At 42.5% G+C, this 14,885-nt stretch overlaps 1 protein-coding gene across 1 annotated transcript in view; it reads right to left on the bottom strand.

Annotated features, from left to right (window-relative positions):
* OGFRL1 (opioid growth factor receptor like 1) overlaps window positions 1-14,885 on the bottom strand; it is a 147,407-nt gene that overhangs the window by 28,295 nt on the left and 104,227 nt on the right. Inside the window, exons 2-4 of the mRNA XM_078648023.1 lie at window positions 8,570-8,656; window positions 8,306-8,387; window positions 2,156-2,234 (exon numbers count right to left, since the gene is read on the bottom strand). Coding sequence (XP_078504149.1) covers window positions 2,156-2,234; window positions 8,306-8,387; window positions 8,570-8,656 — 248 coding nt within the window. The remainder of the gene's footprint in view (window positions 1-2,155; window positions 2,235-8,305; window positions 8,388-8,569; window positions 8,657-14,885) is intronic.

Below are 14,885 nucleotides of genomic sequence, written 5' to 3'. Positions count from 1 at the left end.
CCCACGAGTCCAGGGCGATGGAGGATCTTCCATCGCTCCCATCCACGGGGCAGCCACTTCCAGCCTCCAGCGGCTCCAGAGTGACAATGGAGGAAAACTGCTCTGTCCAGTCCCAGGCAGCCGCTGGATCATCAAAGAAATACAACGCGTTCCAGGCCATTACCCGCAGGTTTGCAGAAAAGAGGAGGGCGTACTTGAGGCCCAGTTCCCACAGCTTACGCAACCAAAGTATTGCAACACCACCAAACAGAGGCAGGGGAGAGGAGTCAAGGGGCACAGTGGGCAGTGGACACCATCCAGCCTCGATCAATTGTAGGCTCCAGCAATGTGATCCATCAATAGTACAGAAGCAGCACAAGCCTCCTTCATGGGGGAGGAGGTCCGTTCCATGCATCCACACACTGCTGCTGTGGCTAGCAACATCAAGTGCCATGTGCAATTAAATAGGGCTCTGATGTGAGTTGGTCCCAATCTGTCCTCCACCCACTCAAGAAAGTTGTGTCAGGCTGGGAGCGTGCCCAGTTGTCTGGTCAGGTGTACAGCCTTGTTAGGATGGAAAGGCAACGATGGGCCAGCAGCCCAAGAAGGGTCATGAAGGACCCTCAGAGCAAGTGCAGTTGGGTCAGCAAAGAGATCTATGATGCATCCGAGCACCGCCTGGCAGCAGTGCCACCAAACCTCTGTTGGAGCCGCTGTACTCGTAACTTTCACACCCAGTAGACTCAAGAACAGCACCACAATCATGGGAAGGTGTTGCATAGTAGGATAGGAACAGAACTGTGTTGGATGTTGGGCCAAGGCAGTAGAGTGCCTCTCTAATGCATCCGTCAAGCCATGCCCCTGTTTGCACTGCAACTCATAGTGTGCTTTGAAATTTTCTTTTTTTCCCTCTGCAAAGCCTGCCTTTTAGGTAGCGCAAGCTCTGTAAAGCTAACACTTTTTTTACGTGGTAAGTGGTTTCTATCTTTAGCTGGTGAATCCATGTCATGTTGGAAGCTAATTAAGCTGAATAGTAGCGTAAATAGGAAATAAGTATAATTTCATACATGTTTTCCTGGGGTACTTCAGGGAGTTTAAACCAGCTCTCTTGAGTAAGGCGCAGAAGGCAGAGGAAGACAATCTAGGGATATGTCAAATCAAATGCTTGTAACCCACAATATTTATATGAATCTCAAAATACATTATTCTGGTGGGCATCTGATAAATGTTATCTCTGTCAGGATAGGTGTGGACTTTCAGCAACTAGTAGTGGTTCAGGAAAGAACCTCTATTACTTGATCTTACAAGGAAGAGTTTATTGCTTGATCTGGAGGGAAGCCAGTAGTTTAACATGGTTAAAAAATACACTGGTTCCTTTTCAGATGTGTGCTCACAGATAACTATGTAAGAAACATTTCTGACACCATGGTATCAATAGCAAGCCTGCAGGCTTAAGTAGTGCATTAAAAGAAAGTTCTAAATGAGGTGACACTTACCCAAATCTATTGGTACTACACTAGAAATATTGTTGGAGAAATATCTTAAACAGCAAAGGAGAAATAAAATGTGATCATCATCCTTCTGATCAATAATCATATCCTATGAAGATTTTCGGAAGGTTACCCTCTCTTTCTTCAAACCTTCAATTCCATGATCCTCTCTCCCACAGATGTGCGGAATCCGATCTTGTATATTAAATCATATTCAGTCTGAAGCGAGTAGATCATTTATACCCCGGTGACAGTTGAGCAGGATCAAAATATACACAGAGGGGGCTTTGGGTGAGTCTCCTACGCCATGTTAAAACTGACATCTACACAGAGTCTTAGACCGAGTGTCAACAAATTGGAATGCCGTGGATCTCACAGAACCAGGCAGCACGAAACGTGCAGATTGCTGTTCTTGATATCCTCTTCAGAAAATTATATTTGCCATTCTCCTCTGTTCCTGTCAGAATTATATGTTGTGTATTTCTTGGACTACTGTGAACGGTCCGTAGTCCCCACTCAAAAACAACTCCATAGAAAGCATATATTTAAGTGTACATTTAATGTTAACAAAACATTTATATAAGCACAATAAACCAACAAGAAACTTCTAGGTTCAATCAAATGGGATAAAAGGCTTGCTTTATCAACAAGGTCACATCTACTCTCAATCAGGAACAATAACTAACCATTGTATGTAGGTGTGATTGTGCTCTAGTTTATCATAGTCCCCCTTCCATTTACTTAGGATCTCTTCAATGTAAACACCTGAAAAAGGATTGAAGATACACGTTAAATAGTACACCTTTCAAAGTTGTTGTCATATAAACCAATGTTGTTATATTCATTTAACAATTGATATGATGGCCAAAGAACTGATGAAGGCATATGCAAAGTCTAGACCTAAAACGTGTCATTTAATGGTAGCTGAGACTTGCCACTCTCATTTCAACTTCCTTACAGATAATTAAGATCCTCAAATTCTATATATCGTTTGAGTTTTTATTAACACCAAGAGAGTCAGGTTAAGAAATAATTATATTGCCATGGACAGTAGAAAAAAAATAAATAGTTTTAAATAAGTGTAACAAAGTTCAGACCTCACTAAATCATTGTGAAAGAATGAAACTACAGTGGTTTGATCTACTGTGCAATTGGTGATTCTTAGAGTGAATAATCATATCCACTATAGCATTCTGAAAGCAAGAGTAGTTTTGTTTTAATTTCCGAAATACTTTGAGCTGGGAGAAAGAAAAAAATATTCAGTACCTATATTATAATAAAAAAGAGAAAGCGTTCCCATGGCAAGAACACAAATCCCAATGCATTTTTGGAAAATGGAGATGTACGGGGCTATTCACAAAGATAACTTACACTTGCGAGTTAAACGTATAAGTTTAGCCTTACTCTTTTGAGTACATTTGCTACTTCTGTTTATTCACCATTTCCAAGTGTCTAGTTACTTAAAAGTGTAGACTTACATTTCTCCATCCCGTCAAACAAGGGGCAGAGCTAAATGTATGAGTGCAAGTTACTACTGCCATAAAAGAGTGAAGTGAAGCACCACACATGGTTAACCAACAGAACTGCAACACCTCCCCATAGAAAATAATAGTGTCAGGAAGTTAAAATGAAACAGGAATATTGGTAAGTGAAACACGTTTATTTCAACTTTTTAAATACATAGATAAAATTAATTAGATGTAAACATTTAAAAAAATGCATATTTTATAACATTTTATTAACTTTTTTACTGTAAAAATTAATGAAACATAAATGACAATTTTTTAGTTAATTCTATACATATTTGTTATTTGTAATACACAATTCATACTTTTCATACTTAGTCATTTTAACATTCAGGTGTTTTAATAGGTCTTAAAAAATGATGTTAATTTAACAGATTAAAATTAATTAAATGTATAATTCAAAATAGTATTACTAGTGCTGTAGAATCTTTATACTTTTGCCATACATTTTAAACATACACAGATATATAACATTAATTTACATTAGTATTTAACATTAAACAATTGCTGCAATTTTTTTAAGCTTAATAAACTTGTCACATTTACTCTCCACTTTACCTTAGGGATATTGCGGCCCAATGGAAGAAATAACCCTATGGTATACTACAGAGTAAAGTAAAAAAGTGCATTAGGCTTGAAGAAGAAAAAATAGTAAAAATATGTTATGTTAAATATTAATGTAAATGAATGTTATATCTATATTTAAAATGAACAAAATAAAAATGCTACAGCACTATTTACTTAATTTTAATTTAAAATGTGATTACTTTGAATATATAAAGTTAAACTAAAATTAGCTGAAATAAGTTGGAGGTCATTTAGTACTGTTTTGGTTCCTTTAGAAGTGCAGTTTATGAATAGCAGAGTTGCTCTTTTTTGGGTGGGTGCATGTCCCTCCCTAAACCACTCTTCACTAAGTAGTAAACTTATATGCGTTAGAATCTCCCAACAGAAAATATAGTAGAGAGGTGGTGATATACACTTGGAGGAGTGTGAATTGTATTTTGTAGTAAACAGTACGACGTTATGTACCACAAAACACAGTTTGTGAATAAGGCCCTAAATGAATGCATACATTGAGGTACTACATTTTTATATTATACATTTCAGTCACATTACATGAACTCTATTTCTTTTTTCAGAGTCCCTAAAATCCACACTGTCAGTCAGTGGGGAGAGCACACATGAAACTAAGGGCTGATGTTCTAAGCATGTTTGTATTTGTGAACCCTGAGACTTCCACATATTGCATTGTTTGAGAAATGGAAGAGGTCTGCCCCAGCTGCATTGGGCGTCAGTGGAGATAGGCATTACCCACTCAGGCGTGGGTCCACGCTATGACTAGTGCTGTTCCCATGCCCGCTTTAGACCATGCAGCATAAAGTGCCTGCAGTGGCAGGGAGAGATGGGGAGCCTAGGAATCCGTTGCAGCTATCTTCATGGCCCTAAACGATCTGCCTCATAGACCAGCAACACAACAGGTGGATGCTTGGCATTTGTTGGAGGATTATACAGGATTGTGTAAAGGCCCAGCCTGCCTGCAACTCAGAAAATCTTGTCCGCAATCTACAGCTTCTTGCAGATGCATACAAAGCATACCAAAAAATATGCTATTCACAAGTGCGTAACCATAAAATTAAAATACCCCCCACTTTGAACCAAAGCTCTTATGGCACCAAGCAAATGAAGCAAGTCATCACAACCTTCTCCAGAAGAGCTTGCCTATTTCTTCCTTCCAAGCATCTTTTCATCCATCCTTTCACATTGCCATCTACCCGATATCCACTATTTCACCTTTATAATTTTCCTCCATCACTCAGTCTGTCAACACTCCGTACACCTATCCACATCCAAACCTATTCATCCATCTGCAAACTTACCCATCCATCCACTCTTTCAATCAGTCATGCATCCTTTCACTTATCCACTCCTTTCCTCTATCAATTCATCCATCCATCCTCCCTTTCATTCCATACTTCCTCCGCTTAACTCATCCATCTACCTACCCTTCTCTCAGCCATGCATCCTTTTATTCATCCATCCTTTCATTCATCTATCCACCCTTCCACCCATTAATCCATCCGTTCATCCATCAATTTACCCTTTAACTCATCGATCTGTCCATCCACCCTTTCATCTAGCCACTCATCTACCCTCCCTTATACTCATACATCCATTCTTTCACTCATCCATCCTTACATCAATCCATCCTTTCACTTCGTCCATCTATCCAGCTTATGAGTCCATCTATCCATCGATCCATTCATCCACCCTTTCACTGGCCCATCTATCCATCCATTTTCTCTCCCATTCACTCATCCATCCTTACATCCATCCTTTTACTCATCCATCCATTTCCATTCCTGTATGCATCTATACATCCACCCTTTCACTCACTCACCCTCCCACCCTTTCACATTAATTATGAGCCTTTGGCTGCCGAGCTGCAGACTGAAGAGTCCCATCAAGAACACCATCCTTGCTAATGCTGGTGGTTGACGACGACCCAGGATTTATGTTGGTGCAATGATATAGCAAAGGCTGCCCTTTTATTACTATTTTAGGGGTACTAACCCACATAAACTTGATTTGAAATGTAGTACAACAAGTGATTATTTTTATTTTGACCATTTTAAATGGTATTTAGGAGTTTTACTCGCTCTGTGATTTTTAAAAGCAAAATGTAAAAGATATTTATGAGACCATGGGAGCTAACAAGATACTGGCCCATTCATAAGTGTTAAACATAGAGGTGTGGTAACCATAAGACATGGGTCCAATCCGACCTAATTAAGAACATCCTTCTTTGTATTAAGAATATAAATCACAAACGCTTAGGAAAAAAGCAATCGGTCGTCTGAGAAGGGGGTTGCACGTTTGCTTTGTTTGCCATTTTATTGCACCAATTTTCAAGGGATTGTAAGCAACCCCAAATAAAGTAATAGTCCTCTCTGATGAGTGAATCACGAAACATATGTCTGTAGATTTCCAGCCCTGGCTGAGCAAGACCTCTACTGCTACAGCAAATGAAGTGGGATAAAAATTAACTGCCCGATGTGCTTGAAGTAACTGAACTGAACTAAATCTACCTTAATGCACTGTGTGAGATCTGGTACAACAGTTAAGTGCCTGTTCCACACCCGTGGAAGTTGCATACATTTGACACATTTAAATTTGGCATATTACAATTAGAGGTATATAACCAGCAGGGGAAGCGGTATCAGTGGTACAAGCAATCAGGGGTATTGCTTTAAGCCTACCATTGTAGCCAGAGCATGGCAGTTTAAACACTATAATTTGACCAATTAAAAATAATCCTATTGACAGGTAAAAACCTGCATTTTAAATAACAGTAAGTCACCCCTGTGTGGGCCTTCCTGCCCAAATGTCAGGGTGCATGGTATTTAAAAGTAGAAAATGCAGCTATTTTATGTTAGTATCTCATTGCAGTGACTAAAAGTCAAAAGCTATTTTTCACTATGACAGTACAGCTGTCATAAATAGAAACACATATTACAGAGTTAAAACTCTAATACTGAATCTTTGGAATGGGACTAGGTAGAAAAAGAATGAAACAACAATTTTTAATACTTATTATAAATCCAATTCAATGGGGACGTCAGATTTGTAATGAATATCACGGAAAAGTATCTTTTATAAAGTTACTTTTTCTCTGCCTGAATGTCATGGAGGCTAAATTTGCATTTGCTCACCCAGTTTTGCCAGCCAGTAGTTATTATTTGAACAGGTGTGAAAAATGTGTGAAATGGCTACCAGGTGCAAAAAAGACCTTAATGGGCAGAATTGGCTCCTCTGAATCTGACAAAATATGCAGGGTGGGGCTGTAAGCATAATTTTTTACATTAATGTGTCAAATCCTGTTTGAATATCACATCCTACTCGGTTGGTATGCTAGGTTTACAAAGAACACTGGGGGAGCACTTGAAAGGAAGGGAAACAAGATGCCAAAACAATTCTTTTGTATCCATGGTTCAATTGCTCGAAAGCCCTGCTTTGTTCTGCTTTGTTCTGGCAAACTTCTGTCTCTGGGTTTATTGGGAGTACTGTGGCTGCTTCATACTGGATATTGGTGTTAAATGGAGAGGACACTAGGATTACAATATTAAACTGCCCACACACACTCCAGGCACTCAGAGCCCAGGTTTAGTGTGGCTGACTACCCCTGTCTTGAAAATGCCCAAAGTTGGTACGGTTTGCCCTGGGATCTTTTACCTAATTGGTTAGGGCATGCCCAGGAGACATCATTCCCAACTCACTAGCTTATGACAGACATATATGAGGCATCTCCAGGAACTCACTTTAGAACACTCATGACCCTGAGGAGGATCAGAATAGGACTGAAATTGCTGTCTGTCACCAGAGAAGAGCCCTGAAGGACTAGACTTGTCTATCTTGTGTGCAGGACACAGAAGTGGATTTCAAGGGTCATCCATGTTAAAGTTACAAGAACACAACAAGCTACAAGTGGCCTTTTCCTGCAACTATCAAGCTGAGCAGTGGCAAATGGACCCTGTTTTTTGTCCTCTGCTTGACACCCTAGCAGTCTCTAAGTGCCTCCCATGAGGTCCTGGGGGCTTTAGAAGTGCATTCCTGTATGGGGACGGTATGGACTTATGTCAGAAGGTAAAATCTGTGACCAGGATGAACATTATTTTTCAACCCACACTGCATCGCAGTCCGACTCAAATTGCACATAGGCTCCTGTCTACCACAACCATTGACGATCATGGCACTATATGCTTGTTAGGGCCATTTCCCCTTATTGTATTTTTGGATTTTGGTGTTATTTTGTTTATTACATTCTACTCTATTTCAGTTTAGAATTTTTATTTGGTTGCAACTTTATTACAGTTTTGGTATATATAAATATTTTACACACTACCCTAAGCTAAGTCTGTCTGCTCTTTGCCATAGCTACCAGAGTGTTGAGCTCAGGTTAATTTAGTGACTTTAAGTGTTCAACCTGACAATGGTTCCGATTACACTTTGAGGTGTGTAGCCACCCACCCCGAATAATAATCCAACTTCTTATAGGCATAATCATCATTCTATGTGCCTAATTTGACTTTAGGTTGGGTAATTATGCTGAAATATCTCGTTTTGCCACCTAAAGTACTACAAGATACCGAATGCAAAGTAGTTTGATAAAATTACAAGTATTAGCATCACCTAAACATTTGAAGTATGTAACCATTTTTTAGTAATTCCACATATAACAAAAAGTATCCAAATTAAGTGTTTTTTCATTAATGATTTATATTCTAAAATGCATAATTGTAGAATACTTACCATCAGGTTTGAAAGGGATTTTGTTCAAATAAAATCGAAGATTACACAAATCATTTTGACCACGAAGATCTTTATAGTTTTGCTAGAAAGTGAGAAAAACTGGTTACAAGAATTACGAACTCCATAGTTACACAAGTAAAGTGACATCCAATATTTTTTATTTCATTAGACATATTCCTTCTAAATATCCTAAGTGGCCAGTTTCAGTTACGTATGCAAAAAATGTAAAAATGTAAAAATGTAACAATGATGAATCTGTCTTACTTGGTATTGATGTCGATACTTGTACATATCTTTGGCTGCATAAAAGCTTCTCTTAGGTTTAACAGTTTGCTCAATTACAATTTCACTCTGGAATATAAAAGAGAGGGTACAGATAAAAAAAAGAGAAAATTGAAGAATTACATCAGACATATGTCTATGCTGTGACTCTACAGTTGATGGTTATACATGTTAAAACATTTCTATTGATAAACAAAATATAAGTCATCCTGCTCCAATAAACCAGTTTCATATTGGTTAATATGTTGCACTGGATTGCTGTCAAACTCTTTTGAAAACATAAAATAAGAAACAGGAACACACATTTGTGTTTTATAAACATGGCTATAGTCTTGATAGAGTCTGACAAGGGATGAAACATTTTACTGAATTTTTATATGATGGCTATGTGAACAGAAACTAAAGAAAAGAGAAATAAAATACGACAGACTTCTTTTAAGGACACATAATAGTGATGAGTTGATCGCTTTTACAGTGCAAGTGGATCTGCAAACTATGTCTTGTTCAATTAACTAATTTTCAAAAAAGATCAGGAAGCCGTGGAGCTCGTTCAAAGGCAACAAGGACAGAAGCATGTACAGAGGTTTTGCACTTTGATATTTGTGGGGATTTAAATTTTGAAAAATGAATGTTCAAATATGTATTTTGGTTTTAGACCAAGATCCCTTAGTCTCCTAAGGCAACTAGCTGTTTAGTGTGTCCCTGAAAGTCTTACAAAGCCAGTGGATGAGAACATCTAAAGATTGGGTCAGGTCACCCTGGGAAAAAACCTAGACAAAATAAAGAATCTTTCCAAATTTGCCAATATTTATATAAAGGCAAGGTGAGTCAGAGCTTGATGAAGACAGAGGACAATTTTACTGGTGCGAAAGTACACACACACAACCCAGATAGACGTTGTGTTGGGGGTATAGAGTGCTTCTATTGTCAGCAGAGGAAACACAATGCGGGTGTGGCCTGACACCGATGGTGTGAGCAGCATTGTTCTGTACTTCGACTGGCCGAGCCCGATCTAATGCCAACCTGACTACCTGAATCCAGCCTGGGGGTCCCAACAGACCCCCTACTGCCACCAACGAGTGGGGGATCGTGGCAGTGCCATCCAGCAGGGCAAGAGAACCAGCTTAGGACTAAAAAGCCGTTCTAGTTGTGGTGGTGCAGCGAAGCTATGACATGACCCAAGATGGTGGCTGCGGCCCGACAACACACTATAACTGAGGTATGATTCTGCGGCTGGGGCCCTGAGTTGCACGAGAGGCTGAAATTTAACTGTGCATGAAGCTGCTGACTCATTCCCAGGCCATGGCACAGACCCAACTTCTGATCGGGCTGAATCAGGAGAAGTGAAGCACTACCTGAAGCTGGGGCAGAAGAAACAAGGCCACAGAGACAGCGCCCTACCTGTGATGCCTTGACCCAGCCAGCAGGGGAGCGGTGACACGGAGACTGAGGCTGAGTGAGGAGCGAAGTGAGGTTAGCCCTGGGTCTGCAAGGTACGGCCGACAACAGGCTCCCCTTGGGACCAAGGTGGGCTGTGACTGCAGTCGGCCGGGGACTGCGGTCCGGCCTCCATATCCCTGGCTGCGTGTCATGCGCTGCCTGATCAGGGGTCTGGTGGCAGATGACAAGACAGCTGGCCTATGGGACTGCATGTTGGCGGTTGGCCTCGTGGCTTGAAATTAAGAGATGGTGGACTGTCTCATTACCGCAGGGCTAGAGGAGGAGAGATACAGGGGTAGAGCAGAGGAAATCCACCGACCGGCATGGTATTTAATGACTCCCCCTCCCGGCTGAACTCTACGGAACTGGAGCTGCAGCTTCCTGCTCTTTTGGCCCTGAGAGGGTGAAACCAGGCTATGGACTAGAGAGATCGGAGCGGAGCATACAGCCCCTACCTCATTGGAATTGTTGCCTATGGAAGCCTGCCGGAGCTGAACCGAGCTGGTAGTGGTGAGGGCCCTCGTGGGAACCTGGTCTTGGGAGGTGAACATGAAGGGGTTCCGTGCGCGGGACACCTGCCGTTCCTCTGTCTTTCGCGCTACATAATACAAACAACTCTGCCTTCTGCAATCTGGGTCTCGAAGGCATGGTTTTGGTGCTCCACCCAGTACAACTGAGACTGGATAGATCGCCTTCTGCAGTGTAGATGAATATGCCTGGGGATGCTTGCAAGGTCTATTCTGTCTGGCGACGGCGGGAGCACCTCAGCTTCTCCTGGTGGTCCACCTGAGTGGTGCTGGAGGGGAGGGCAGAATAGGAGCCCCGGGGTCACTGCCTGCCAGATCAATGAGAGAGATGGGTGATAATCCACTGAGAGACTTGTAGAGCAACGACCACCACCACTAATGAGGTCCACTGTGATCTAAGGTGGCCCTCCTGCCCACGACCGCTGCTTGATATGCTGGCAGGCCCAGTGGACTGTGGGTGCTACTAGGCACTGACCACTAACTAGAGCTTCTGGAGAAGAATGGTGTGAACTACCCTGGCAGAGAACGGAGCTGCCAGTCGCACAGCCTGCCCTGACTTGGAAGATCATTGGCAAGACCATATGTAGACGGGGCCAGGACCACTGTGGTACGCTTGAACCCCAAATGATGGAACCCACCTCACGGGCAACTGACTCAGGTAAGAGTCTTACACTTCAGAATGTTATCCTGGCAAACACATCCTCCTGAGTAACATTCGGAACTAGAATAGATACCTTATGCTAAACATGGGCATACTACGTGACACCTAGCAGAGCAAATCACTGCTAATGAACAGGTGCTAGCAGAAATACAGTGCACACTCCTTTAAAAAAAATGAGAATCTGACCACTATGGAATCCAAAATCCATACACTTGAGTTGAGGGCAGAGGATGCCAAAAACTGCTCCTGCTGCAACAAAATTAGAGTCATGGGCCTACCCGAGAAGGTTGAGGGGCCCTGCATGCTGGATTATCTGGAGAAGTGGATATGTGAGGACGTTGCGTCGGAAGGCCTTTCTACCTTTTTCATGCTCGAGCGGGCCCACAGAGTGCTAACCACTGCCTGGCGCCCCATCGTGTCTGGTCGTGGCCAGTCTCCTATATTACAAAGATAGAGGGCAGGTCAGAGATACACTTGTGGGACTGGACATTCTGGAACTGTGCGATGCACATGACAGAAGTACTGGTTGCACACAAGGAGGATTACTGACATTGGAAGGGACCTTGCACCCTTCCTGAATAGTGGCTGGCCTGGGCTGACTACTTGCTGCTGGGTGGCACCCTGAAGTGTGCTCTACAAGGGCTTGTTTGCTTGCGGAGGTCTCAGGGACCTCCATGAGGGACCCCCATGAGGGACCCACACTATCTATGTGTGACACCCTGAGAACGGTGCCCTCTTAAGTGGTCACATCATCTTCTGGATCCCATCTGGTAGCGCAACAGGAGCGTGGGACTAAGTATTGTGCCTGGAGACCCCGACTGCCTTGTGCAGAGCCCCAAATGTATTGCCCGCATCTAAGGAGTGCAACCTCTGCATTGTGGAGGCCTCAATGAGTGAATTCACCAGTTGTGGGACCCAGCATGGCCCACTTCGTTGATCGTGTTGCATCTCTTTTGTGTGACACGCCGACTGCATGCAGTGTCCGACTCACAGGTTACGACCCTCGGCGGGTGGGCATACCTATAGTAGTGCCTCATTCTACCTCTTGCAGCACTGCTAAATGTGCACATGTGTTTGTGACTTTTACTGTCTGGTGCGACCTGTATCAACATGCACCAGCTGTTGTGCCTCATTTCCGGGGAGGTACGGAATCTGCAAAACTTCATTGTGTATGATCGAAACTGTCTGGTACGACTTGGATCAACACATGACAGATGTTGTGCCTCACTTCCAGGGAGGTACCTAGATTGCGAATATTCATTGTGTGTGGACTAAACTGTCTGGTGAGACTCGCATCAAGGCACACCAGATGTTGTGCCTCATTTCCAGGGAGGTGTGGAGGACCGGATTTGTGTTCTGTTGTGCCCAGGTTGCCTACTTTGATCAATGTGTCTGATGGGGTGCCTCCTTCTGAGAGGCTCACCTCTTTCACCCCCTCCATTCATCAATTGCTCTTTTTTGTGCCCTCAGTGCATTAGATCAACTGCCCTCTCCTCACCCGGCCCGACGACTTCGCGTTGCCCAGTAGTGCTGCCCGGAGTTGATGGGGGGAGTAATTGACTGGGCTGAGGAACGCTTCTGAGAGTGATCAGAAGCAGGTCAAGAGACTTCGTGACTCCCCTCGTGCTTTGCAGAACAGTGGTGCTGGTGCCAGAAGGCCAATTGTGGAACCATTTGATTGAATGACTACCGCCCTGAACCGGCTTCAGCTACTGTGGATAAAGTTGGAGTGGTGGTCTAACCCCCAATCGTCGACTGCTGCCTAATTAGACCTGCTACCTACCCCCCACCTTCTTCTCTAGGACCCCAACCAAGTGTGAATCCGCCGCAATCAACCTAGTATCAAGGGGAGTTCCTTTTTTTTTATCTCCAACCCGTGGGCGTTGGGTACTCGGGGTTAGCTGAAAGGTGAAGGAAGGCTTGGGCCATGGGGTCTGCCTTTGTATTATCAACTGACCTGCTGGATATCAGTAACACTGCATTACAGTGCTGTATGCATGTGTGTGTGTGAGAGCGCTCCGTATGTACCTGCCTGATATCCGTTGCACCATGTAGCAGTGCTGAGTGAATGTGTGAGAATGACTGCATAAGGCCAGCTGTTATTAAGTACACAGCATGGCAATGTTGCTTTACACGTTGATACCTTGTCAAAAGAATACTACTTTGACATTGGTTTTTACCCATACAGGCTTGGCCAACGGTGCTGTTTAAAAGTGTTATAATTATCTGTGTGTGCACATTTCTGATATCGTTGTGATCTGGGGTGCGCCCCATAACTGTTTGGTATTGAATTGTAATAATTGCCAAGGTGGGCCTAGTTCTGACAATATTTCACACTGCATAAGGGTGCTGGGGTAAATTAAAATCTTTCCCAAGTGTGCATACTACGGATGTCATTTTAACATGGTTGGGCCTAGTACTGCTTGTAATATTTCCAAATGTGATTTATGCCTAGAAATACATGATGTTCATGTTGTGTTAATGAATGTGTGCTGAACAGAAACTTTATTTACATACTCCACGTGTGAAGTCTCTTTTGTGATGCTCAGTGTATTTATTGTGTGCGAGTGCTGTACCAATGCTTTACACATTGCCTTTGTGATCAGCCTGACTGCTCGGTGCCAAGCTACCCAAGGGTGAGCGCAGGTTATATAGAAAGTGTAATCACCTACCCCTGACTGGAGTATTAGGTTCTGCCTGGCTAGGGCTCCGTCTCAGCCAACCAGAAAGTTCCAGTTCCAACAGTAATCATAACAAAAACCAATGATCTTAGCACGTACTTGTGGAACAGACAACAAATAGAAGATTTAAGAAACACACAAAGGCAGAGGGGAGGGCCAGGAGTTAGAAGAATGAGACGCATAAAAAAACTATATAAACAGCGTTCGCATTTTATATTAACACAGAATGTTTTGTCGCATTAAATTGTTATCTACTGATGGTTTAGGAGATGATTTATAGTATTTCACAATTATGTTTTTGGGCCAACAGTATTTCTCACAACAGCCAGATGTTTTGGTGTATCAAAAATAGATGCAAACAGAAAATCCAACCCTATCGAGGATGGTAGCCCCCAGAACCCAGCTGTTCCTCCATAATTCCCTAAAGCCAGCTCTTCAGGTCAAGTCCTACCGGCCAACCCACTTCTGTAGTCAGGGTTCAGCAAACGCTACTGCACTAGGAACAAATTACCCAGCATTCCCAAATCATATGACAGAAACTGCAAGCCTCATCGTAACTTCTTGCACAAACCTAAAATGACTTCTGGCAATTTTCCATAACTTTTCTGGAGTGTAATGGACTCCATGGAAAAGGTTTTGCTTGGAACAAGCACAGGCAAGCAAGTATCGTTAGCCTGCAAAATGCCACGTTAGCTTTATTCCACTTATTAGCTCCCAAGAGTTTTAAATCATTTTTCCACTGTGTGCGTATCTCTAAAAGGAAACCTGACATATTTATTGCCAATGATATTTAAAAGTAAAAAATGCACCACCTACCCTTTCAAAGGGACATCAATTCTGTCCGGTAAGATCCCCGTGCATGGCAAAATTGAATGTAACATCAGTCACCTGATAATACTCAGATCCATATTAAATATCTAAGAACCTGGTAAAGTAATGCACTCTCAATGAGAATGGACAGGCCAAAACTGTTCATGCTTAGTGGATAA

Source organism: Lissotriton helveticus, chromosome 6 (assembly GCF_964261635.1).
Source record: "Lissotriton helveticus chromosome 6, aLisHel1.1, whole genome shotgun sequence".
Lineage (NCBI taxonomy): Eukaryota > Metazoa > Chordata > Amphibia > Caudata > Salamandridae > Lissotriton > Lissotriton helveticus.
This window is presented reverse-complemented; position numbering and strand designations above follow the sequence as displayed.